The sequence below is a fragment of the Rutilus rutilus genome, assembly GCF_951802725.1.
Source record: "Rutilus rutilus genome assembly, chromosome: 13".
In the NCBI taxonomy this organism is placed as follows: Eukaryota; Metazoa; Chordata; class Actinopteri; order Cypriniformes; family Leuciscidae; genus Rutilus; species Rutilus rutilus.
In genome coordinates, this window is record NC_140218.1 from 5,343,343 (window position 1) to 5,370,546 (window position 27,204).

The 27,204-nt window shown below is 39.9% G+C and overlaps 1 protein-coding gene across 3 annotated transcripts in view; it reads right to left on the reverse strand.

Moving 5' to 3' along the window:
* Positions 1 to 27,204, reverse strand: part of vdra (vitamin D receptor a) — an 82,208-nt gene that overhangs the window by 32,522 nt on the left and 22,482 nt on the right. For all 3 annotated transcript variants that reach the window (XM_084428580.1, XM_084428581.1, XM_084428579.1), the window contains one exon: positions 8,899 to 9,046. In XM_084428580.1, coding sequence (XP_084284706.1) covers positions 8,899 to 9,044 — 146 coding nt within the window. In that variant the 5' untranslated portion in view covers positions 9,045 to 9,046. The remainder of the gene's footprint in view (positions 1 to 8,898; positions 9,047 to 27,204) is intronic.

Genomic DNA, 27,204 nt, shown 5'->3' on the forward strand with positions numbered 1-27,204 from the left:
CGATCAAGCCTTGAATGAGCTCTCTGTTAACCCCTCACACCCTGAAGGCATTTTTAATGAGTTCACGTGATTTCAAGTGGTGTACTTATAACTCTAAAATTTGAAAGGTTTTCTATCAAATGAGACCATGTTCTTGATGATGTCTTGTTTTTTTGTAAAGGAAATAGATTTTGATCATGTTTGGAGGTTCTTATGTTACATCGCTGCTGAGAAAACCCCAGAAAAATGTATGCGATTTATTTTTTTATTCATGCTTGACATGATTACTATTATAAAGTATACATGACAAGTCATAAAATGTAGTGCTGATATCTCAAAGCAGTTGAAAAGAACTTCTTACATGTGTAAAACACCACAAATCATAAAATATTTATAATTACATAGACCAAGTAACAAGATCCTGGCTGAAGAGTGATGATCTTCCAGCGCTGGTAAATCCAGACCTGTCAATCTGAGCGATCTGTCCAATCCAATCGTGCTCTAGCTGTAAAACAGTGTCTGATTGGTCTCTACCATAGACTGTAAAAAGATATGGCGTAGTGTGCGTGACGTCACCCGTAGTGTTTCTGAAGAGCGTTTCTGAAGCCCAAGGTGGGCGGAGCCGGCCGTCGCCATCTTGGCTGCCGTCACTCCCGGATAAACGAAAATGTGCAGCGAGGCGGATTAGCTGAGGTGACGTGACGCTAACAGACAAACGGCTAGTAGTGACATCAGCGGCAATCCACCTGTCACTCAAGTGGCCACGCCTTTAATTATGCACAACTTTAAAGCTTAATATAATTTAAACGGATGAGTTATAAAAACATTCACCCCCCTCACAGTCGTCATGAAGGGCAAGATTAGCTATATAGACCAAAACCACTTTTTGTACCAGGCTGTAAACATGTTTATTTCTGCTGTAAAGTTGGGCATTTTAACATGCGGGTCTATGGGATTGACTCTCTTTTGGAGCCGGTCTCTAGTGGCCAGTCGATGAACTGCAGTTTAAGTCACTTCCGTGTTGGATTCATGAGAGAGACGGGAAAGTTGCCGCTTGGTCTCTACACATCGTCCCTTTATCCACCAAACCAGAGGTCCACAGTTTCCATTGGTTGAACTTTCAAATCACGTAGGAAAACCGATCCTGCAAGTCCCATTGCTTTAGCGAAGCATCACGTCAATGTCACTCCGTGAGGATTTTCTCCAGATCTACGCATCATGTCATGTTGTGTGTGGGTTTGTTTGAATCGAGACAACCTGCTCTAAATGAAAGATGAGTGATTTACTATGGTTTACCTATGTTTCACGAAGTTAAAAAGCAGAATGTGGCATCATCAGTATACTGTTCGTATACGATTGGAAATGTTATCCATTACCACCTCTGTGTGACAACAGCGCATTTGAATCAAGTTCAAGTTCTAATCCGTTCTAATCTTCGCAAATGCACGCTCCTCGCACGCTGGCCGTAGGATCTTAGGCTTCTGGACGGAGTGTAAGGATGAACAAGTTCAGAGAGATAGGCAGGAGCTAAGTTATGTAGAGATTTAAAAACAAAAAGTAGAATTTTAAAATCTTTTCTCTGTCGAACTGGCAGCCAGTGTAGAGATTTGAGAATCGGAGAGATGTGGTCATATTCGCGACACTTATGAATAAGTCTGGCCGCAGCATTTTGGACTAACTGAGATTTGAGAACTTGATATACCGCAATATAAGGCATTTATAAGAGGAATTGTAAATGCATTTCCAGAGGATGAAATGTGTTTGTCAAATTTTAAAGGCTGGTCAACAAGAACATCTAAGTTCCGCACTCCTGGGGATTTAAAAGCCGATAGACTCTCTAAATCAAGGCTCATACACTGAGAATTTTAATTTGGGCCGAAAACAATGACCTCAGTCTTGTCTTCATTTAGAAAGAGGAAATGTTGGGCTAGCCATGCTTTAACCTCTAAAAGAGGTTAACCTCTAACCTCTTTAAGCATAGCAGAAGAGAATTTATCGCTACAGGGTTGTTTCTCTTGATTGGAATATAAATTTGGGTGGCGTCCACGTAAAAATGAAATGATACACCATGTTTCCTTAGAATAGCGCCCAGAAGTAGCATGTAGAGAGAAAATAGAGAAGGAGCCAAAGTAAATCGCATTCAAGTACCCTCACTAGGCCTATTAAAATCCATTTTGTAGTTGTCTATCGTCCACCAAGTCAACTTGGCAGTTTCTTGGAGGAGCTTGATGTGCTACTCTCATCCTTCCCTGAGGATGGTCCTCCTCTCGTAGTTCTTGGAGACGTCAACATCCACCTAGAAAAGCCTCAGGCTGCTGATTTCCACACTCTGCTTGCCTCATTCGACCTCAAATGAGTATCTACTGCGGCTACTCACAAATCAGGTAACCATTAGGCCTCATTTGCACGCGCTACTGCTCCACTGACCATACACTGGTCACTCCACTGCACACCTCAGATCACTTCCTCCTCACTCTCAACATCAACCTGGATCAGGACACAACACACACTCCTCCACAGGTCACTTTTCGGCAAAACCTACGCTCACTCTCGCCTATCCTCTTTGGTCTCATCCACACTTCCTCCACCTGATCAGCTCTCAACACTAGATACTAACAGTGCAACCGAAACTCTTTTCTCCACTTTAACATCTTGCTTGGACAACTTCTGCCCCCTTTCTTCCAGGCCAGTCCGCGCCACACCCTCTTCCCCTGGTTATCTGATGTTCTCTGTGAATCGAAATATCCTACTGACCTTGGTCTTTTATCAATCCCTCCTCTCTTCCTTCTCTGCTAATATCTCTACTGCTAAAATGACTTACTATCACAACAAAATGAACAATTCTTCTAACTCTCGCATGCTTTTCAAAAACTTCTCCTCTCTTCTCAACCCTCCTCCTCCTCCTCCTTCATCAACACTAACAGCTGACGATTTTCCCACATTCTTCATAAATAAAACAACCACCATCAGCGGGCAATTTACCATACCACAAACTGACACACACATCTTTACAAGCTAACACACACATTCTACCCTCCTTCTCTCGGCTTTCAGAGGCAGAAGTCTCCAAACTCCTCCTTTCCAATCACCCTACTACCTGTCCGCTTGATCCTATTCACTGGAGTGCCTCAGGGCTCAGTGCTGGGACCGCTTCTCTTCTCCATCTACATGTCATCACTAGGTCTGTCATTCAGAAACATGGTTTATCCCATCACTGTTATCATCTAGCTACTGTAGTGCCTCAGGGCTCAGTGCTGGGACCGCTTCTCTTCTCCATCTACATGTCATCACTAGGTCTGTCATTCAGAAACATGGTTTATCCCATCACTGTTATCATCTAGCTACTGGAGTGCCTCAGGGCTCAGTGCTGGGACCGCTTCTCTTCTCCATCTACATGTCATCACTAGGTCTGTCATTCAGAAACATGGTTTATCCCATCACTGTTATCATCTAGCTACTGGAGTGCCTCAGGGCTCAGTGCTGGGACTGCTTCTCTTCTCCATCTACATGTCATCACTAGGATCTGTCATTCAGAAACAAGGTTTATCCCATCACTGCTATCATCTAGCTACTGGAGTGCCTCAGGGCTCAGTGCTGGGACCGCTTCTCTTCTCCATCTACATGTCATCACTAGGATCTGTCATTCAGAAACATGGCTTTTCCTATCACTGCTACGCTGATGACACACAACTCTACCTCTCATTCCAGCCGGATGATCCGCCGGTAGCTGCGGTAAATTGCGATCGGTTCGTGAGATCGGCCAAATTAAGTGACTTCCGATCGAGCCATTGAATATGATTATCGGCAGATTCCGATCGATCGGAGCATCCCTAATAAATAGCTTTACATTTATGCATTTGACAGATGCTTTACAAAGCACACAAGGTTCATGTGTTCACCGGGAATCAAACCCATGACCAAAACTGAGGAAAATGAGGATCTGCTCCAGTATTCAATGCATAGGTCACTCCAAAAACATCTAATTCAGTAAATCACAGAAACAAACGTGCTTCAAAGAGAGAACGTGCCATCTGACAGACACCTGAAGATCCTTTCATCCTCAACATGTGCTTCCCACACTAATCTAGAACACAGAGTGGATATTTAAGTGGATGCATGACGGAAAACAGATTTTTCCTCACTTTTATTATCCTACATGTTCTTTGTCCTGTATTGATCTGTCCATCTAAAACACATTATTGATGATGAGGATGAAAGAGGAAGGGAGGAGATGCTGGATGACAGGACTTTATTTGAATAAAAACTGAATGTATGAAATCCAATATATATATATATATATATATATATATATATATATATATATATATATATATATATATATAAAGTTAATTTCAAACCCTGTATATAGGATTTGTAGAAGTCTTACAGTACAGTAACAGTCAGACTTAAAATGAACGAGAACAAGCAGCAACATCCCGTGTGAAGCGTGTTCCCGTCGCGACATTTTATTCCATCTCAGTCAGCGACTATATCGAGGCGCGCCGCTCTCTTCCAGTAACTGCAGATGAAACGAGTTTTAAACAGTCGGCCCATTAGGTTACATAAGCAGACATTTTTCAGCATGGTCATAAAAAGCAAACGTGTAATGAGCTGCAGACAGAAGGTTCTCCAGAACCAGGAGCCCGAACCACTGACCTTTGAGAGGATTTACCGGATGAAAACGACACCGGTTCACAACAACACCAGTCACTTCACAGTCCTCACAGAAAGCAGAAGTCAATCATGCGTTTAATGTTTTTATGAAGATTTCAGCTTAAATAAATGCAACCTGGAATATTATACACTACGGTTTGGAAGAATTCATTAAATAGAATTTCTTAAATTCATTGAATTCAGAAAACGGTTCATATTGTTTGTCAGGTTTCTTTGCTGAATAGAACAGAATTTAATTGAAAACTGAAATCTTTTATAACATTATAAACGTCTTTACAGTCACTTTTGATCAATTTAATGCATCCTTGATGAATAAAAGCATTTCTTCTTTCAAAAAAAAAAAGTTTTGTTTTTAACAGCAGTGTAATGAAATATGTGAACACTGTAAAGAAGAGTTGGCAAAGAAACTTCTGTTGACAGATGAAGCAGAGACTATTTCATAACTCTTCATCTGTAAATGACAGTTTTATATGGATAATGTTTTAATAACACTTACTCGCATGCGATAGCGAGTGGCCGTTGATGTGGTTTCCTAAGCAATGCCGTCAGCCAATCATAATTACTGACAAGCCTTAAAGGAGCCACGCCTTAAAAACGGATAATTTCAGACAGACGGTTGAAAATAAATAGTCACTTTAAGTGAACCTCAAGGAACATAATTTCCTCAAGGAAACAATATTAGTGCTGGGCAACGATTAATCACATCCAAAATAAAAGTTTGTGTTTACGTAATATATGTGTGTGTACACTGTGTAGTCACGATTCGATACATATCACGATACTGAACTCCCGATACGATATTATTGCGATAATCCAAGACTTATGATAAAAGATTAACAAAAAATGAACTGTTGATTAAAATGCTAAATTTGATATTACATTGTGTGTGTGTAAATGAATATTCTGGGACTTTGTGCTGAAACCCAAAGCACAGGACAATAGAGACACCAGAATAACAATATTCATGATTCTGAAGCTGAAAATACTGAATTATTTTAGATGAATATGCTTGACTAGATATATTTAAAATAATGTAGGACACTTTGTCAGATATCAGGACCCACAAATATTTCCCCATTGCATTATTATACATTATATTATACATTATATATAGGAGTTTAATGTAGTACTGACACTAAAACTCTTTTTTTAAGTTTAGTAAAAATTTTATTTTTGGGTGAACTATCCACGTTACATATATTGTTGCATTTTTGTATAGCGATATATTGTGACACGACATATTGTTACACCCCTATTATACAAAATAATTATACACAGTACACACACATATATTATGTAAACACAAACCTTTATTTTGGATGCGATTAATCGTTGCCCAGCATTAAAGGGATACTCCACTTTTTTCGGAAATAAGCTCATTTTACATCTCCCCCAGAGTTAAACAGTTGAGTTTTACCGTTTTAGAATCCATTCAGCCGAACTCCGGGTCTGACGGTACCACTTTTAGCATAGCTTAGCACAGATCATTGATTCTGATGAGTCCAGTAGCATTTCTTTCAAAATGACCAAAGAGTTTCAATATTTTTCCTATTTAAAACTTGACTCTTCTGTAGTTAAACCGTGTACTAAGATCGACGGAAAATGAAAAGTTGCGATTTTCTAAGCCTATATGGCTAGGAACTATACTCTCATTCCGGCGTAATAATCAAGGAACTGTGCGGCTGTACCATGAGTGCAGCAGGCGTAATGATATGACGCAGCGCCTGAAAATAGGTCTAATAGGTTAGACAAACTTAGTCCCGGTCACGTTGGAAGAAGTTACCGAGCTGGGGACTATTTTCAGGCGCTGCGTCATATCATTACGCCTGCTGCACCCATGGTACAGCCACATAGTTCCTTGATTATTACGCCGGAATGAGAGTAGTTCCTAGCCATATAGGCTTAGAAAATCGCAACTTTTAATTTTCCGTCGATCTTAGTACACGGTTTAACTACAGAAGAGTCAAGTTTTAAATAGGAAAAATATTGAAACTCTTTGGTCATTTTGAAAGAAATGCTACTGGACTCATCAGAATCAATGATCTGTGCTAAGCTATGCTAAAAGTGGTACCGTCAGACCCGGAGTTCGGCTGAATGGATTCTAAAACGGTAAAACTCAACTGTTTAACTCTGGGGGAGTTGTAAAATGAGCTTATTTCCGAAAAAAGTGGAGTATCCCTTTAATTAAAATAATGAAATCCATTAAATAAGCTAAACATGAATAGCAGCATTATTCACCACAGTTTGTCCATGATCTGATGGTAACGGACGAGACGTTTACCCGAAGAAGCCCTTGAAATAAAAAAACTGCACACATGTGTAGTAAAAACATTAATAAACTGAGTAAAATTACATTTGTTGCAATTTTTTTTTTACATTTTGTTAGAAAATGACATTGTTGCCTGGGGTCGAACCGCGCACAAGGGTTAAATCCAGGGCCGTACCCACCGTTGCCATTATTATTGTATAAATATATATATATATATTTGTATACCTCAACTGTGTTTGAATATTTCACTAGTATCAGAACTGGGATTTTTCACTATTTGTATCACTCCACTTGTCTGTGTTTGCATAACTTGCATCATTAAGCCAGTAGGTGGCGACAAGTGACTCATTATGAGTGACCAATTGAAAAATGAACAGATTAGTCCAAAAACATCGATGAATTTAGGAAAGAAACAAGTTTCTGAAACTGATCTTTGATGCTCATACTAATTGCTCAGAAGGATTGCATTGGCGTTTGATTCAAATGTAACATCTATGCAAAATAACCCTTAAAACTTCTCATTTAAGGCCATTCCCATTTCGAATGTGTGATTGTGTTGTCAACAATAAGCATAAACATTCTGGATTTCCATTGTGTAGTGTTGATCACTCATTGAAACTGATTCTCGTGTTTAAGAATCTACTGTTATCCTTTTTTATTGGCCTTCAAACACCTTAAAGGTGCAGTGTTTGATTGTAAGCGCCACACCTAATCTAGTGGTGAGGTTGTGAACTGCAACGAACAGAAGTTATGGTGGCCGACAGGAAGTGATGTCGTCGTCTGAGACAGCAGAGAGTAGCCAGTAAAACAATGAGGTTTCTTTACAAAGATTAAGAATTTAGGTTTACTTCATTATTCAGTAAAACGATGTTATTGCGAATATTGTTACTTGTTCAAATTGTGTCAGTGTTTTATTCGCTGACTTTAGCTCGCTTCTTTTCACGAAGAACAACAGTGACGAAACCCGCGGTGTGTGTAGAAAGAAAACGCTCATTCTAAGGAAATAAAAACATAACGGTTCATTATGTAAGGTCTATATACACCACTGAAAACATAGTTATGTTTATGATATTGCATTTCTGTCAACAGATCCTCCTAAATATTACACAATGCACCTTTAAAATGCACATGTGTAGATGTAAATGTAACTTCCAGCTTTCCCATGATCTGGTGGTAACGGACGAGACGTTTACCTGAAGAAGCCCTTTTTGTTTTGTTTTATAAAAACCTATTTAAAAAATATTTATTTATTTATATAAATGTAAAAAATATAATCTATCCTCTAAAAATAGTAAAAACATTAATAAACTGAGTAAAATTCCATTATTAATCCTGAGCATTATTCACCACTGAAATATAAATCCCAGTTTTTCCATGATCTGGTGGTAATGGACGAGACGTTTACCTGAAGAAGCCAATAAAAAAAGAAAAAAAGAAAAGTGTTTTCTTATAAAAACTTTAAATTTATTTATACAAGTAAAAAAAAAAAAAAAAAAAAAAAAAAGTCCTCAGGAAACTGCACAAATGTGTAGTAAAAACATTAATAAACAGAGTAAAATTACATTTGCTAAAAAAAATATATATATATTTTGTCACAAAGTTACATTTAGTTGCCTGGGGTCTCTGGAGACCCTAAACAGCCTGAGTGTGAAACACAAGGGTTAAATCCATTAGATAACAGCAGCATTATTCACCACAGAAATGATAATGATATCCCAGTTTGTCCATGATCTGATGGGCGAGACGTTTACCTGAAGAAGCCCCATTTGTTTTTAAAATAAAAACCTATTAAAAAATATATTTTTTATATATTTATGTGAAAAAATATTTAATAAATCCTATGAAAACTGCACAAATGTGTAGTAAAAACATTAATAAACTGAGTAAAATGACTTAATTTTGGTTAAATCCATTAGATGATAGCAGCATTATCCACCACAGACGTCCCTGATCTGGTGGCAATGATGGAGGTTTACCTGAAGAAGCCCTTGCAGCCCTCGCAGGTCATGGCGTTGAAGTGGAAACCGGAGGCTTTGTCTCCACACACTCCACAGATGCGCGGCGCGTTGCGGTCGAACTCATCGGGACCCGCCGCTGACGTGCTCACGGCCATGGCATCCATCACTGAGAACACCAGAGACACACACAGCGCTTTATTTAGAGCCAAAAAATATATTACAAAAATACAAATATCATATAAATACAAGCAAACAAAGTCATATTATACACTTTTTATTTTTATTATTAACATAATCTTAGGCATAATCTTACTAAATATGTCCTCAGAAGACGAGATAAGCGGTCAGAAAACACACCTCATCTACTCAAACATCTCGCACAGAGACGAGAGATCAGTGGACGAAACATTTTTACATAATACACTGCATTTATGCATTTAGCAGATGCTTTTACCCACAGCAAAACATCAGCTGTTGCTTATGGAGAACGCAGACAGAAAGAGAGAGGAATATGAATAAAACGGTAACACTTTACAATAAGGTAATGTACTAACATCAACTAACCATGAGCAATGCATTCGTTACTGTGTTTATTAATCTTTGTTAATGTTAGTTCATAAAAATCCAGCTGTTCATTGTTAGTTCACAGTGCATTAACTAATGTGTCAAAATTTGATTTTAATAATGAATAAGTAAATGTTGAAATTAATATTAACTAAGATTAATAAATGCTGTAGAAGTATTGTTCATTCTTAGCTCATGTTAACTAATGAACCGTATTGTAAAGTGGTACCAATAAAACAAACCGTTAAAGAAGAAATCCGCTTGTTTGCGCGTTAATCAATCCGTCTGTTAATTGACACCGTTAGTTAACAGATGGGCTGATTAACATGTGCAAGTAAGCGGAGAAAGACGTGAAGAAACAATGAATGCTGCATTGAGCTCAGATCCAGTTACAGAAACACACTGCATAATGATATGAGCATTTACAGGTCAAAGGTCACGCAGAACGAGAGCAATGATGAATAGAGGGAAAGAAACAAAATATGACGAGATCTGGTTTCCATAAATAGTCACGCTAAAAGCATTTCTCGCAGCTATAATAATAATAATGATGATGATGATGATGATGATGATAATACGTGTGTTATTCGCCAGGTCATCATGTTCTTCCTGGAAGCGATCGGCTTGTTTTGCTCAGCGAGAGGAACAGAGATAACAAACAGCAGCAGAGATGCGTGGCTTAGCATGCAGAAACGCACGTGTGTGTGTGTGTGTGTGTGTGTGAGCAGGAGAACAAAAGCAGGAGGAGCTTCATTCAGATTCCTTAAAGACGCTGTGATCAGTATCAATCCTTCAAACACGACACTCTCGATAAGAGCGGATTCACACTCACGGAAATCGACTGAACACAATCAGTAAATTCATGACAATGTTGAACCTTAAAATCAAAACGATGCTTATTAACCCTCTGGGCTTCTTCGGTCAAAAATGACCGAAAACGTATACATTTTGATTTTTTTACAATTTTTGCTTCATCGGAATGGGATGACACTTGGTGACTTTTGTTGTATTAGCAATGTGAACACACAAAAAAATCATGGACATGATTCGGATATGTTAAAGGGTCGTAAAAAATATATATGAATGGGAAATGCGAAAAAACACTAAAACTCAGAGAAACTTTTGGTGGTACAAACTACAAATCAGCCACTGTGCAGAAAAAAAGTGCACAGCAATGAAGGGGTGACACTCTAAAACACCAAGAGTGCAAATAAGACACCCTCCCCCCCCCCACACACACACACAGAGAGAAATGAACTGGTAAGACTGAAACAGCAAATTTTGCTCCAAACTATATAAAAATTATATACCAAAACTATAGCAAGGAGAGTCAAAAGGTAGGTATCGTTTGAAAGAACTCTTTTAAAAAATTTTGAAAATATAAATTACATTACATTTGGACATTGTCCTGCAGAGAAACTGCGGATAAAAGACAATATATATATATAATTTTTATTATGATTTTGCATATCTTTCTTATTTGACATGGAATAACTCAGGAAGGAAATAAGGTAGGAGGAAAATTCTTTTTTAGTGAAGTCCCACTACATGTTAGCTGCATCTGGATAAAAAAAAAAAAATTTTGGACAAAGGAATCAAGAGTTACAGCATTTGTAAAAGAGATAGCCTTTTTGTACAGTCTTTGACACCCCCTCATGGGCATTTTTTTCTCCATGAAGAATATCTTGTCATAAAAGCAATAGATTATGTTAATTTTGGGCTCATTTTAATTGTAATAATATGCTGTAAAAAATGAAGTGCCATTTTCAATGATCTGTGAATGTTTCATGAGCTGTATGATGTTTTTGACACATTGCAGTACATTATTTTATAGATTATGAAAAAAAAGAAATTCTATTTATCAGCAAATAACTCAGCAATACCTACGAGTTTTTCAAAGTGGATACATTCACTGTAAAGTTCAGACTCTAAGCTTTCAAATGACATCAACTTTGTGTTAATCAAGGCAAGATTTTTGAAAAATATGGTAATGAATATTTTCGCAGCTAGGTGGCGCCTGCTGGCGGTACACTCGGTTTTAGAGGGATTACTCAGCACTCTTTAGGAGTTAATAAATGTAATTAGATGCATTAAAAAGCTGAGATCCTAAGCTTTAAAATGATATATAATTTGTGCTGTTCCATTCAGTGGTTGCTTAGTAATTATTTTTTTTTTTTCGAATGGGAATAAAAATAAATAAATGAATAAAAAAGCTATAGGCAGCCTATAGGCGGTTATAGGACACGACACATATTTATATATTTTAAAGCCACTAGATGGCGCTCTTCTCACTTGAATTTTTTTTTTAGGCCTGCACTCTATTTTGATGTGAAATGTTGCATTTATTGAAAAAAAAAATAAATAAAAAAAATAAATATATATATATATTAATTCTAATGGAAAAAATTGCTCATAAAAATTATATAATTAATGCAAAGTATCATAAAAAAACTCAAAAAATTCTAAATAATAATCAGAAAATATTCTAGAACAAAAATACATTTGATTGGTTATCCTGGGAAAAAATAAAGTTAAATTTTAAGGCTTCGTCCGTTTTTGACCGGGAGGAAGCTAAGTGTGACCCATTTACGAAGAAGCCCAGAGGGTTAAATATGTGAAGTGCCATGAGTATGAATGAAACATGTACTAATGCTCACAACACCCTATTTGGGTAATAAAATAAAAAATAAAAAATAAAGTAAACATGCAAAATCCATAAGTTTTTCTTCAGTGCATTGAACTGTTTTTTTGTTGTTTTCCCTAAATGTAAAACTTCAGACCTTTCTAATGATTTATAGGAAAATGAAGAATTTTCAAGTGCTCAACCAAAACGGATGGATTAGATGGATTAGGGATACTGGGCTGTGCAAATAAAACTGACTTTATGTTAAGAAAGAGGTTTACATTTGGCAAATAAAAACACTTGCTGTGTTTGGCATGGTAATGAATATGACATTGTTGATCCGTTTGATCTTGGCGGAATAGATCTGCTATGCTGCTGTTATTATTTCTGCCGCCGCTGCCGCCATTTCTGCTGGTTATTGCTGTTGCAGAGCAAGTAACGGTGCGTGTCCACTGGCACAGAGTGAGTGGAGCGGAGCGAGTGTTTTTAATTAATTCCTCTGGAAGTCGAGCTTAATGCTCGTGCAGTGCATGTTGGGATTGACAGCGGACCGGAGAAAGCGTTGAGAGTGTCAAAAGGTTGGGCAGTTCTTGACTTCTCGATGCAAATATCAAGCGAAAAACGCGGCCGCCGCTATTTCTGCCGCCGCTGCCGCTATTTCTGCCACCGCTGCAGCTATTTCTGCCGCCGCTATTTCTGCCGCCGCTGCAGCTATTTCTGCCGCCGCTGCCGCTATTTCTGCCGCCGCTATTTCTGCCGCCGCTGCAGCTATTTCTGCCGCCGCTGCCGCTATTTCTGCCACCGCTATTTCTGCCGCCGCTGCCGCTATTTCTGCCACCGCTATTTCTGCCGCCGCTGCCGCTATTTCTGCCACCGCTATTTCTGCCGCCGCTGCCGCTATTTCTGCCACCCGCTGCAGCTATTTCTGCCACCGCTGCCGCTATTTCTGCCACCGCTGCCGCTATTTCTGCCACCGCTATTTCTGCCGCCGCTGCCGCTATTTCTGCCACCGCTATTTCTGCCGCCGCTGCCGCTATTTCTGCCGCCGCTGCTGCTATTTCTGCCACCCGCTGCAGCTATTTCTGCCACCGCTGCCGCTATTTCTGCCGCCGCTATTTCTGCCACCGCTGCCGCTATTTCTGCCACCCGCTGCAGCTATTTCTGCCACCGCTGCCGCTATTTCTGCCACCTGCTGCAGCTATTTCTGCCACCGCTGCCGCTATTTCTGCCACCGCTGCCGCTATTTCTGCCACCCGCTGCAGCTATTTCTGCCACCGCTGCCGCTATTTCTGCCACCCGCTGCAGCTATTTCTGCCACCGCTGCCGCTATTTCTGCCACCTGCTGCAGCTATTTCTGCCACCGCTGCCGCTATTTCTGCCACCGCTGCCGCTATTTCTGCCACCCGCTGCAGCTATTTCTGCCGCCGCTGCCGCTATTTCTGCCGCCGCTGCAGCTATTTCTGCCACCGCTGCCGCTATTTCTGCCGCTGCTATTTCTGCCACCGCTGCCGCTATTTCTGTCGCCGCTGCTGCTATTTCTGCCACCCGCTGCAGCTATTTCTGCCACCGCTGCCGCTATTTCTGCCGCCGCTATTTCTGCCACCGCTGCCGCTATTTCTGCCACCCGCTGCAGCTATTTCTGCCACCGCTGCCGCTATTTCTGCCACCTGCTGCAGCTATTTCTGCCACCGCTGCCGCTATTTCTGCCACCGCTGCCGCTATTTCTGCCACCCGCTGCAGCTATTTCTGCCACCGCTGCCGCTATTTCTGCCACCCGCTGCAGCTATTTCTGCCACCGCTGCCGCTATTTCTGCCACCTGCTGCAGCTATTTCTGCCACCGCTGCCGCTATTTCTGCCACCGCTGCCGCTATTTCTGCCACCCGCTGCAGCTATTTCTGCCGCCGCTGCCGCTATTTCTGCCGCCGCTGCAGCTATTTCTGCCACCGCTGCCGCTATTTCTGCCGCTGCTATTTCTGCCACCGCTGCCGCTATTTCTGCCGCCGCTATTTCTGCCACCGCTGCCGCTATTTCTGCCACCCCTGCTTCTGCCGCTGCTATTTCTGCCGCCGCTATTTCTGCCACCGCTATTTCTGCCACCGCTGCCGCTATTTCTGCCGCTGCTATTTCTGCCACCGCCGGCGCTATTTCTGCCACCGCTATTTCTGCCGCCGCTGCCGCTATTTCTGCCGCCACTGCCGCTATTTCTGCCACCGCTGCCGCTATTTCTGCCACCGCTGCCGCTATTTCTGCCACCGCTGCCGCTATTTCTGCCGCCGCTATTTCTGCCGCCACTATTTCTGCCACCGCTGCCGCTATTTCTGCCACCACTGCCGCTATTTCTGCCACCGCTGCCGCTATTTCTGCCGCCACTGCCGCTATTTCTGCCACCGCTATTTCTGCCGCCGCTATTTCTGCCACCGCTGCCGCTATTTATGCCTGGCTCTGCCGCCATTTCTGCTGCTAATTGCTGTTGCAGAGCAAGTAAGACATGCTGCTTCTGTACAATATAGCACACATGAACTACCCGTAACAGATCTATACAGGTGGAGCTGGGGAAGGTGGAGGGTTTCTGAAGCGCAGCAACTGCTACAGCAAATTAAAGTATTTAAAGGCAAAATTAGCTAAATTAAAAAAGATATATATATTTTAAATAAATACAATTAAATCATTACATTTTACATAAGACTATTATAGGAACCAGATTAGTAAAACCAGATTAGTTAGCCATTATTATGAATCACAATTATGAAGAGTTTACATCAAAATTTCAAACAATATGATGTTTCTTTTATTTAAATGTAAGTGATTCATAAATGTAAACTGTGTATATATAACAGGGAAGTGAAACTTGGGTTGAAACAATATATCCACAATCACTACTTTACTATTTTTTTTTTGCATTATGACAATTTTTCTTGACAGTTTAACACCACCCCTATAAATTGTACAAGAATAATCATTTAGTGCAGTGAAAAGGAATATATATATATTAGGGATGGGAACGACACGGGATTTGGGAAATCGACTGTCGAGGCCCATGTGTCGACTTTTTGTCGGATTGTCTGCCTTTTTTTTCTTTTTTTTTAAAGAGCAGCAGCAATGCGGAGGGTGGAAAATATTCTACATCAGGGTCCGAAATTAACACCCGCCAAGCGCCAAATGCGGGTAGATTTTCTGTTTGGCGAGTAAATCTCAAAAGGCTATCCGCCACACTGGCGGGTGAATGTCAAAAACAAAATATGAAATTTTAAGCGCGCACGCACGAGCAGAGAGAGAGAGAGAGAGAGAGCGAGTCCCGGCCGCGCGCGCGCACTCACCATTCAGAGCGGTCAAGCTTCCCCGTACTTTTTGACAAGCGTCCTTGACAGGGCGGCCAGAGCTTCTTTGCAGCTCAAGTCGGCGGCGGTGTGTACATACCTACAGTTAACGCTCTTTCTGTTGACGGCGCTGAGGAAAAAGCTCCCGCCACTGTAAGAAGCTGTCGCCGCCCATTTGTGTCCTCCTGCGCACCCATCAAAGCCGTGCAGAACGTCTTCAGCACTCGCGGATCGTGCATATTTCCGCTGCTGCTTCTGTTTACACACCATGGTCGTTCTTTTCTCGAGAAAAGGAGTTTTCTCATAGCGTTTGCAACGCAATACTCGTTCCCTTATCTCTCAGGGAACCGAGGTTAAAGTAACCGAGGAAATGTAATAAATTAAAAGCCAAAAAAAAAAAAAAAAAAAAATGCAATTTGGAAATCCCACAAGCCCCGCCCCCTCGACATGTCGACACTATTTTTTTTGTCGAGTGGAGCATGTGTCGAATGTCGGTCGTTTTGTCGAGAAAAAGTCCCATCCCTAATATATATATATATAGTTTCAACCCAAGTTTCACTTCCCTGTTATACAGTTCACATTTATGAATATTATATATATATACAGTGAGGAAAATAAGTATTTGAACACCCTGCTATTTTGCAAGTTCTCCCACTTAGAAATCATGGAGGGGTTTGAAATTGTCATCGTAGGTGCATGTCCACTGTGAGAGACATAATCAAAAAAAAAAATCCAGAAATCACAATGTATGATTTTTTAACTATTTATTTGTATGATACAGCTGCAAATAATTATTTGAACACCTGAGAAAATCAATGTTAATATTTGGTACAGTAGCCTTTGTTTGCAATTACAGAGGTCAAACATTTCCTGTAGTTTTTCACCAGGTTTGCACACACTGCAGGAGGGATTCTGGCCCACTCCTCCACACAGATCTTCTCTAGATCAGTCAGGTTTCTGGGCTGTCGCTGAGAAACACTGAGTTTGAGCTCCCTCCAAAGATTCTCTATTGGGTTTAGGTCTGGAGACTGGCTAGGCCACGCCAGAACCTTGATATGCTTCTTACAGAGCCACTCCTTGGTTATCCTGGCTGTGTGCTTCGGGTCATTGTCATGTTGGAAGACCCAGCCTCGACCCATCTTCAATGCTCTAACTGAGGGAAGGAGGTTGTTCCCCAAAATCTCGCAATACATGGCCCCGGTCATCCTCTCCTTAATACAGTGCAGTCGCCCTGTCCCATGTGCAGAAAAACACCCCCAAAGCATGATGCTACCACCCCCATGCTTCACAGTAGGGATGGTGTTCTTGGGATGGTACTCATCATTCTTCTTCCTCCAAACACGTTTAGTGGAATTATGACCAAAAAGTTCTATTTTGGTCTCATCTGACCACATGACTCTCCCATGACTCCTCTGGATCATCCAAATGGTCATTGGCAAACTTAAGACGGGCCTTGACATGTGCTGGTTTAAGCAGGGGAACCTTCCGTGCCATGCATGATTTCAAACCATGACGTCTTAGTGTATTACCAACAGTAACCTTGGAAACGGTGGTCCCAGCTCTTTTCAGGTCATTGACCAGCTCCTCCCGTGTAGTTCTGGGCTGATTTCTCACCTTTCTTAGGATCATTGAGACCCCACGAGGTGAGATCTTGCATGGAGCCCCAGTCCGAGGGAGATTGACAGTCATGTTTAGCTTCTTCCATTTTCTAATGATTGCTCCAACAGTGGACCTTTTTTCACCAAGCTGCTTGGCAATTTCCCCGTAGCCCTTTCCAGCCTTGTGGAGGTGTACAATTTTGTCTCTAGTGTCTTTGGACAGCTCTTTGGTCTTGGCCATGTTAGTAGTTGGATTCTTACTGATTGTATGGGGTGGACAGGTGTCTTTATGCAGCTAACGACCTCAAACAGGTGCATCTAATTTAGGATAATAAATGGAGTGGAGGTGGACATTTTAAAGGCAGACTAACAGGTCTTTGAGGGTCAGAATTCTAGCTGATAGACAGGTGTTCAAATACTTATTTGCAGCTGTATCATACAAATAAATAGTTAAAAAATCATATATTGTGATTTCTGGATTTTTTTTTTTTAGATTATGTCTCTCACAGTGGACATGCACGATGACAATTTCAGACCCCTCCATGATTTCCAAGTGGGAGAACTTGCAAAATAGCAGGGTGTTCAAATACTTATTTTCCTCACTGTATATATATATATATATATGTATATATATATATATATATTCTGTTCATCAAGAATGAACCACATTTCACTTCCCTGACACTGAATATTCTGAGTTCGATCAGGAGTTGAGTAACCAGTTTCAACCAGTTATTTCTAACAATGTGGTCTGTGCAAAACAAAAGCTTCTTCCAAGAGTGAGGGGAAAAAGAAAGCTCAGCAGTAAACAACGCTTCATAAAACACAAATATATCATCCAAAGAATGAGACGCAGAATATTACAAAACACTGATGTTTGAAGGCTTGCATAATTCAGAATGTTGGTCAATGTTTCTTGTCCGAATTCAGTTTTACTCTCGGTGACGCTCAAATATTTAAGGCTGTTTTATGCAAATGAGCTGCTCTCTGCTGATTGGCTGATGTCTTGAGGCGCATAAACACAGATCAGAATGAAGCATCTGAACTTCTTTGCCTCTTAAATCGGGGACATTTAATATTCAACAATATTATTGATCTGCCTGCACTGACACCATTATACGAGAACTGAAGTGAGCTGGACGATGGTTCTCTCCAGAGCAGATAAAAATTAACTAAATTAAACTTTTTTACAACAAAAATGAACCATCACTGAATTTACTTAAGCTGGACAGTGACGCTATTTTCTTCTGGAAACACACTTTTTTGCATTATTTTCCTGTTATCTCTGTAAAGCTGTAATTCTGTACTGTAAAAAGCACTGTATAAATAAAGGTAAAGAATGTAAAGATCTGAAGATGAGTCACGCCGAACATGAAATGGATTTAGACACAAACCATCCATCCAGAAACCATGAGCGGCTGTTAAAACACAGGCTGTGTTCAGACAGGCCACAAAACTAAACATCCAAACTAAATCTTGCGCTTATAGTCAGAATATATTCATCAAGGACGCATTAAACTGATCGAAAGATACAGAAAAGATGTTGCAAAAGATTCTATTTCAAATAAATGCTGTTCTTTTGAACTTTATATCCATCAAAGAATCCAGTTTTCAACACTGATAATAATCATAAATGTTTCTTGAGCATCAAATCATCATATTAGAGTGATTTGTGAAGGATCATGTGACACTGAAGACTGGAGTAATGATGCTGAACATTCAGCTTTGATCACAGGAATAAATTACACTTTACTCTATATTCACATAGAAAACAGTTATTTTACATTATAATAATATTTCAGTATGTCTACTGTATTTTTTTGACCAAATACATCAGCCTTGGTGAAAATAAGAGCCTTAAAAACAAACTTTTAAACTAAATACACTAGTTTTTCAAAAATTGCCAGTGAAACGGTGTATACAACACACACTGCACTATATTGCACATTATGTCAAATGTTCGGGTTGATACTGCGCTGGTATTCCGGTGTACAGTATTAGTAGTATTCTGGAAAACACACTTTTGTCAGTTGTTTTTAAATCAGGAACGACACGGATCCTTCTGGAAACGTGAGATGTTTGTGTGTATCAGTGAAAGTGAAAGCAGAACGAGAAGGAAAACGGTTCTGGTGTCCGAGCCCCAGCGCTGAACTTCCCCGTATCAAGCCCGAACTGATCCCAGATCCGATCAGCAGCCGATCCGGAGCGCGCCTGAACGCAGACTCCCACGACACGCAGCATTTTTCCCCACACGCAGAAGAACTTACCAATCGCAGGCCATGGAGGGAAGAAAACGCTCCGGGAAAAACGCTCTCCAAATTGCTAGACTTGACCCAGATCTGCACATCAGAGACGGTGAACTTTAGACCTTGTTTTGAGCGCTCGCTCGCAGAAGAAAAGGCCAGAGCGGGGCGGGAGCTTTCAGAGGAACAGGGGCCCGTTTAGGGAGAACACACACACTCACATACACACTCAGTACGTCGCTCTCAGGATCAGAATCTTTATCTGTCATTATACAAAAGGAGTACAACGAATTATATGCAATCCTCCTATTCAGCGCAATAATCAATCTCCCGCTTTACAAACAATTACACTATATGCAAAAAAAAAAAAAATAATAATAATAATAATAATAATTCTATGTAACAAATTTTACAAATAAGTGAGAATGGTATACTGTAAGCTGGAATGTATACATACACACACACCTTTAATAGCAATATTTGCATATCATATTTATCAGTGATTTATAAGCATATGACTATAAATAATTACAAAAGAGGCTTTCAACTCACAAAAAGATGCATTGCATTGTGGTCATATAAAACTAAAACGGCTCTAGGACATGTTCTCGATGCACTTCTGATGACGCAATCTCTGAATCTACATGCACCAATGCTACATTTTCTAAATGTCATAATCATGTGTTAACAAACAAGTATTCATCACTTCAATGAGCGCATTGTTTCTGCATTAAATTATTACATTGTTAAAATTAATGAATTTTTCGCTAACTGTGATTTTGTATAATGTGCATTTCTGAAATACATAACTGAGACAGTTTCCTCTGATAACAGATCTCTGTAGATTGTAATGTGGACTTTCTGTAAAGCTGCTGTGAAATGATGTGTGTTGTGAAAAGCGCTGAATAAATAAATGTGAATTGAATGCAAAAGAGTTCAACAAAATGATATGCAATCCTCCTATTCAGCTTTACAAACAATTACACTAAATCCCAAAAAAAAAAAAACATTGTATGTATGTGTAGATATATATATATACACACACACAAACACATATATAATAAATATACCTTTAACAGCAATATTTACCAATATTTACACAATTGAGGTGATTTAAAAGCACTATAAATAATTTAACTCACAAAAAAAGGCAAATCACAAAAAGATGCACTGCATGAAGTGTTGATTTAAAATGAGGTTATGTGCTCGACTCACACACACACACACACACACACTCCTGAAGACAAGCGTATCGATTCGTGCCGAGGATGATAAAGTGACTCGAGTTTGCAAATCTGACGGTGATGCAATTATCAAACCCGTTTAAACGCATCCTTGCAATGGACTATTTCCTGTGTGACAGTCTAAGAAAAGCTGCGACTGGACCGTCTCCAAACAACCGACCAGGAATGTGCGTAAACATTCCAAACTTCAGCAATAAAAGCCATAATTCTCCAAAAAGTAAACTTGTAGAAAAGTTCAGTGCTTGTGCAAACACTCAGGAACAGACCGGAGGAAAACAAATACAACTCTGAGATTCTCAAAATGCATCAGAGAATCTGAGTTTGGGTTTTAACTCCTCAAATCATAAGAGCAGTTTTCTAGTGTGCTGATGTAACCGGAAAGGGGAGGGGCTTGTGTGTGAGAGGAGGGGCTTATCGTGGAGAGGCGTGGCCTGAGAGGGAGAACATCCCAGAATAGCATATTTACTGTTGAAATGCACTGCCGATCAAAAGTTTGGGATCGTTGAGATTTATAATGTTTTTAAAAGAGTCTCTTCTGCTCACCAAAGCTGAATTTATTTGATTTAAAAATACAAAAAAAAGTGAAATATTATTATAATGTAAAATAACTGTTCTCTATGTGAGTATATAGTAAAGTGTAATTTATTTCTGTGATCAAAGCTGAATTTTCAGCATCATTACTCCAGTCTTCAGTGTCACATGATCCTTCACAAATCACTCTAATATGAGGATTTGATGCTCAAGAAACATTTATGATTATTATCAGTGTTGAAACAATGTGTAACATTAAACACTACCGTTCAGGAGTTTGGGGTCAGTGAGAATTTATTTTTTTATTTTTTGGGGGAAATAAATAAAATAAATCAATACTTGTATTCATCAAGGATGAGTTAAACTGATCAAAAGTTACAGTAAAGACATGTATAATGTTACAAAAGATTCTTGTTCTTTTGAACTTTCTATTCATCAAATAATCCTGAAATTAATTTGTACACATTGTTTCAACACTGATAATAATAATGAATGTTTCTTGAGCATCAAATCATCATATTAGAGTGATTTGTGAAGGATCATGTGACACTGAAGACTGGAGTAATGATGCTGTAAATTAAGCTTTGATCACAGGATATAAATTACACTTTACTGTATATTCACATAGGAAACAGTTATTTTAAATTGCAATAATATTTCACAATATTACTGTTTTTTTTATTGTTTTTTTTTTTATCAAATAAACAGCCTTGGTGAGCAGAAGAGACTCTTTTAAACACATTAAAAGTCTTACCGATCCCAAAACTTTTGAACGGCAGTGCAGAAAAAGCAATACGCAAGTATAAGACATTCCAGCTTTAGATGTGAAACAGTGAACCGGTCAAATACACTCGTACGCGCTTCAGCACAAGCACTAAACACACACACACACCAATACAACCTGATGTAAGAGATTACAAGACAACAACAGATAAGCATTATCGACTTGCCAAATGCCCAAAGCACAAATCAAATCAAGCGCGCGCGTGTGTGTGTGTGTGTGTGGTCGAGACTTTAACCTCATGCAATCTCTCAGAGATACGCCAGCGCACCGATTTAACCCAGGTGAGGAACGCACTGTACAGGAACATACACAAGCCAGCCAAATAAAAATAGCACAAGAACAACACGTTATTAACTCACTGATACAACAATAGATATGGCGAATAAACCATCTGATGTATGCAGAGATTAACGACCTGACCACAAACGTGCCGAGACGCATCAAAAACAGTTCGCTATAATTAAAAAGATAAGAAAAAAAATAAATTGCATCTAAAATGCAATAAAACAAAACAAGACAAACTAAAAATATGAAACAAAATTCTGAATTACCTGTATTTTCAATACAATTAATAAAAAACAAGACTATATGAAATAAGATCAGATTAAAAAGACACTTGAAAAATGTCTGAATAAATAAATCTAAAGCAAATAGGGCTGCAAAAATGTGGGGAATAAAAAAAATAAGAATTATAGCAAATGTGACTGCAACTTAAAATAAAATAAATAAAAACAACAACAGATCAAAAATCTTGTGATTATATATCAATATACTTGCAATAATAATACATAATATAATATTAACAGCAACAGTAATAATATTTATAAATATTATTATTATAACATAATAGTAATTATTATTATTATTATTATTATTAAAGAAATTAAGAGATACTACAATTGTAATAAAGCTACTTCACTGTAAAATGCAGCGTGACACGGTCTGGTTGTTAGTGCACATTCTCTAACATGATGAACGACACCCGTGGTTCAGAAATGTCAAAAACACACATTAAAAACCAATAAAAACTAAAAAGGTCACGTCTTTTTTTAATCTGCAGTGTTGGTGGAACAGGATTTGTTTACATGAAAAGAAACACAGCAGTGTGTCTGTGAAAACTGAAAATATAATTTTATATTTTAAAATGTAATAACTTCATTGAAAAATACTTAGATGCTAAAATCTAAGTGAAGTTGAAATGAAGTTAGGAGTTTTTATTATTATTTACTCCTATTAGAACAGTTATTTGTCGATTTTCTATATTTGACAACTTAATATAAAAAATAAATAAATAAAAATAAATAAATAAATCAATCAAATAAAAAGCACAAGACAACCAAATACAAATATTGACCTCTGCTCTAGTTTAGTTACTAATCTAGTTTGTAATAAAGCTGGCATTGTGGTCTATGAACACTGAGACTATGACAAATTTCTTGTGACCAGAAACAAAACTGAATTAAGTAAAAAGTCAAGTTGCCAATTTCAAATGAACCCTCTGGTGCTCTTCATTCATTTTTGACTGAAAAATATTAACTTTTTATTTCTCTTTTTAGCATTTACTTCATCTGAATGATACGAAACTTGGTAAAGGTTTTGGCACTTGCTATGTGAAAAAAAAAAAAAAAAAAAAAAAAAATCATGAACATGATTCGAAAAGGTTAATTGGTGCTGAAAAAAAAAAAAAGGGAGACAAATTTCCTCTAGTGGAAGCGTTTGGTACTGCAGCCGAACACAATCTCACTGAAAGCTCATTTTATGATATCAACCTCAAATTTGGAACACGGCTTCTTTAGATTTATGAACATTTCAAAGCGTACCAAAATGTGTTTATGCAAGTCACATGTGAGTAAAGTTGTCCTCTCATTGGTCAGTTTCCTCTGGATTGATAAGTTTGCTCCGCCAGCTTATTGTGGTTTTTATCTGTAGTGGTCGAGACACAACAAACACTAATACAAATGTAGCCGTCACTCACGCTCAAACTGATACATTCTATATTTATTTGATTTAAATTTAAATTAATTAATTAAATTAAGGCTTCGTCGGGACAAAATTCTTGCACAGAATCACACCCTGCTGCTTTTTTATCAAACATTTGATCATTATCAAATAACATTAAAACTGGATAATATTTAGAGCTCTGAAGTGCTGAAAAAAGTACTCTGAAGCACTTGAAAGCCCTTGGGGAAAAAGTGCTTGAATTTCACTCTTAAAATGTTGTACAATTTCTGTACTGGTATGCCTGAGATGAATAATGTAAAAAACATTTGACCATTTAACGTTTAAAATGGTTAACGTTTCTACATTAAATCCATGGTGAATGTTGGTGATTTGTGGATTGAAAAGCCTTCTATAACTCGTTTCTTTCCTGGTCTCCACGTCAGCACTGTTTGGTTTGATGTGGTTTATAAACAGAGAATTCTGCACTGAATTTGCATGTTTCTCACTGCGATGATGTTAATTCTGCGGAGAATTCAAGCGGTTTCTCACTGGATCTCCTAGCGCTGTGTAGTTCTGTAAAATTCAGTCGCACTTTGAAGAAAAGTTTGAGTTTTTCATGAGAATTTGTGACTTCCTAATTTTCTCCATAAATTGGGCAGTTGAAATGGCTAGTAAGTCATTAACTGCTCCTCTGCCGCCATCTACTGGTTATAGTGGTAATTTCATGGGGTTTTTTTTATATAAAAGTGTTTGTTTTAACATATACACTATATTGCCAAAGGTATTGGGACACCCCTCCAAATCATTGAATTCAGGGGTTCCACTCACTTCCACAGCGTCAGACTAGTTTCCTTAATCCTCTTTAAGTGCAAAGGAGCAACAGTGTCTAAAGTGCTGTAAAATAGAGAGTCAATCATTTCTGTTGCAACATCCAGTTCGGCTAAGCTATCTGGTATGCCGAGGAATAGACACTGATCAGGAAGATTATTTATAAAGCAATCTTTAGTGGTAGAAGTAATACACTATATTGCCAAAAGCATTGGGACACCTCTCCAAATCAGTGAATTCGGGTGTTTCAATCACTTCCATGGCCACAGTTGTATAAATCAAGCACTAGGCATGCAGACGCTTCTGCAAACATCTGTGAAAGCATGGGTCGCTCTCAGGAGCTCAGTGAACTCAAGCGTGGGACCGGGATAGGTTGCCACCTGTGCAATAAGTCCATTTATAAAACGGTTAGTTCCAAACCTTGATTCTGATTGGTCAATAGCTGTGTTTCATTCACGATAAATATAAAAGTTTACTTGGTAAAAAAAAGTAAGTAAACGTTTTTTGAAAAAGTAAAAATGCAAAGTACTGAAAATATAATAAATAAAAGCTCTGTAAACACTTGCCTTTTTTGCAAGACTATAAGTGTGTCCCATCGAGTAATCAAAAAGTTATACACACACTTGTAGTATTTACGCCTACTTGTACACCTGGGCCAAATACAGGAAATGCGTCATGCAAGTAGACAAGTGGTCAAGTGTGTGTATTTGGACAAGGCAATGAAATGGGTTTCCATGGCCGAGCAGCTGCAATCCTCTAGCCGCTTACCCTAACCTTACCCGACCCCTGACCCTAAACCGACCCTTAACCTCATTATAACCTTGTCCCTAAAACCAAGTCAGAGGGGCCGAGGGGCAGAGGGGGGCGAGGGGCCGAGGGGGCTAGGGGGCGAGGGGCAGAGGGGGCGAGGGGCCTAGGAACAGAGGGGGCAGAGGGGCAGAGGGGCAGAGGGGGCGAGGGCAGAGGGGGGCGAGGGGCAGAGGGGCCGAGGGGGCGAGGGGCAGAGGGGGGCGAGGGGCAGAGGGGGGCGAGGGGCAGAGGGGGGCGAGGGGCAGAGGGGGCAGAGGGGGCGAGGGGCAGAGGGGGGCGAGGGGCCGAGGGGGGCAAGGGGCAGAGGGGGCGAGGGGCAGAGGGGGGCGAGGGGCCGAGGGGGGCAAGGGGCAGAGGGGGCGAGGGGCAGAGGGGGCGAGGGGGCGAGGGGCAGAGGGGCCGAGGGGGCTAGGGGGGCTAGGGGCCTAGGGACAGAGGGGGCAGAGGGGGGCGAGGGGCAGAGGGGGCGAGGGGCAGAGGGGGCGAGAAGCCGAGGGGCAGAGGGGCCGCTGCTGCAAATATTTGGGTGGCTCCTCGGCTAACAGATCTCACTCAAAACTTTTGATAAAGCTTGAGAGCCCTGGAGTTTGGTGTGGAGGAACTGGACTGGCCTGCACAGAGTCCTGACCTCAACCCAATAAAACACCTTTGGGATGAATTAAGCGGAGACTGCGAGCCAGGCCTTCTCGTCTAACATCAGTGCCTGACCTCACAGATGCGCTTCTAGAAGAACGGCCAAAGATTCCCATAAACACACTCCTAAACCTTGTGGAAAGCCTTCCCAGAAGAGTTGAAGCTGTTATAGCCGCCAACTCCACATTAAACCCTACGGATTAAGAATGGGATGTCATTAACGTTCGTGTGCATGTAAAGGCAGGCGTCCCAAAACTTTGGGGAATATAGTGTAGATAAGGCCATGACGTTTATACATCAAGCCCCAGGATCCGAGAAAAACACGCCAAACAAGACAGGTGTGACAACGCCCTAAATACTCAAAAAATGAGACAGGTGTGAAGACACCATAAAAAAAACGTTCGTTGGGTCACATCATGGCCAGATCATTAACCGTGATGTTCCCCCGAGGAATCAGAGGATCAGCTGCAGGTGCGATGGGTTTGTACATGTTCGGCACGTGTGGAGAATAAGCCTAATTTCCTTAATATAACATTCCTGTTCCCGGAGGACACCAGGACACCCACGAAGCCCAGCTTTTGAGTTAACAAAACTGAGAATGCTATAATAAGAGTTATTCAGACGTCTGACGCACCGGAGAGCCCAAATGCCACAACGGGATAAAATTACTGAACTTCACATCTGGTGTGGAGGAGCTTATGAATAAAAACGGGCCTAGCTCTGAAAACCTTTTTTATTTACAACAAAAAAACACTTTACAGTAAGGTTCATTAGTTAACTATGTAGTTAGCATGACCTAACACTAATACTTTATTAAAATCTTGTTAACATTAGTTAATGCACTGTGAACTAACATGAACAAACAACGAACAGCTGTATTTTTATTACCTAACATTAACAAAGATTAATAAATACTGTGACAAATGTATTGCTCATGGTTAGTTTATGTTAGTTAATGCATTAACTAATGAGCTTTATTGTAAAGTGTTACCAATGAAATAATATTAAGTAAAGAAAATTTGCCCTCGTGAGTCTCCAGATGGACTCCTACAGTTTCATCCGTTTCAGCTGTTCATCGTCAGTGTTAGTTCATTACTGACACCAGCAGTCTGAGCTGGGCTCACACACACACACACACACACACACACACACACACACACACACACACACACTGGTTCTGTGATCCCAGAACCAGCACGACTCCTCA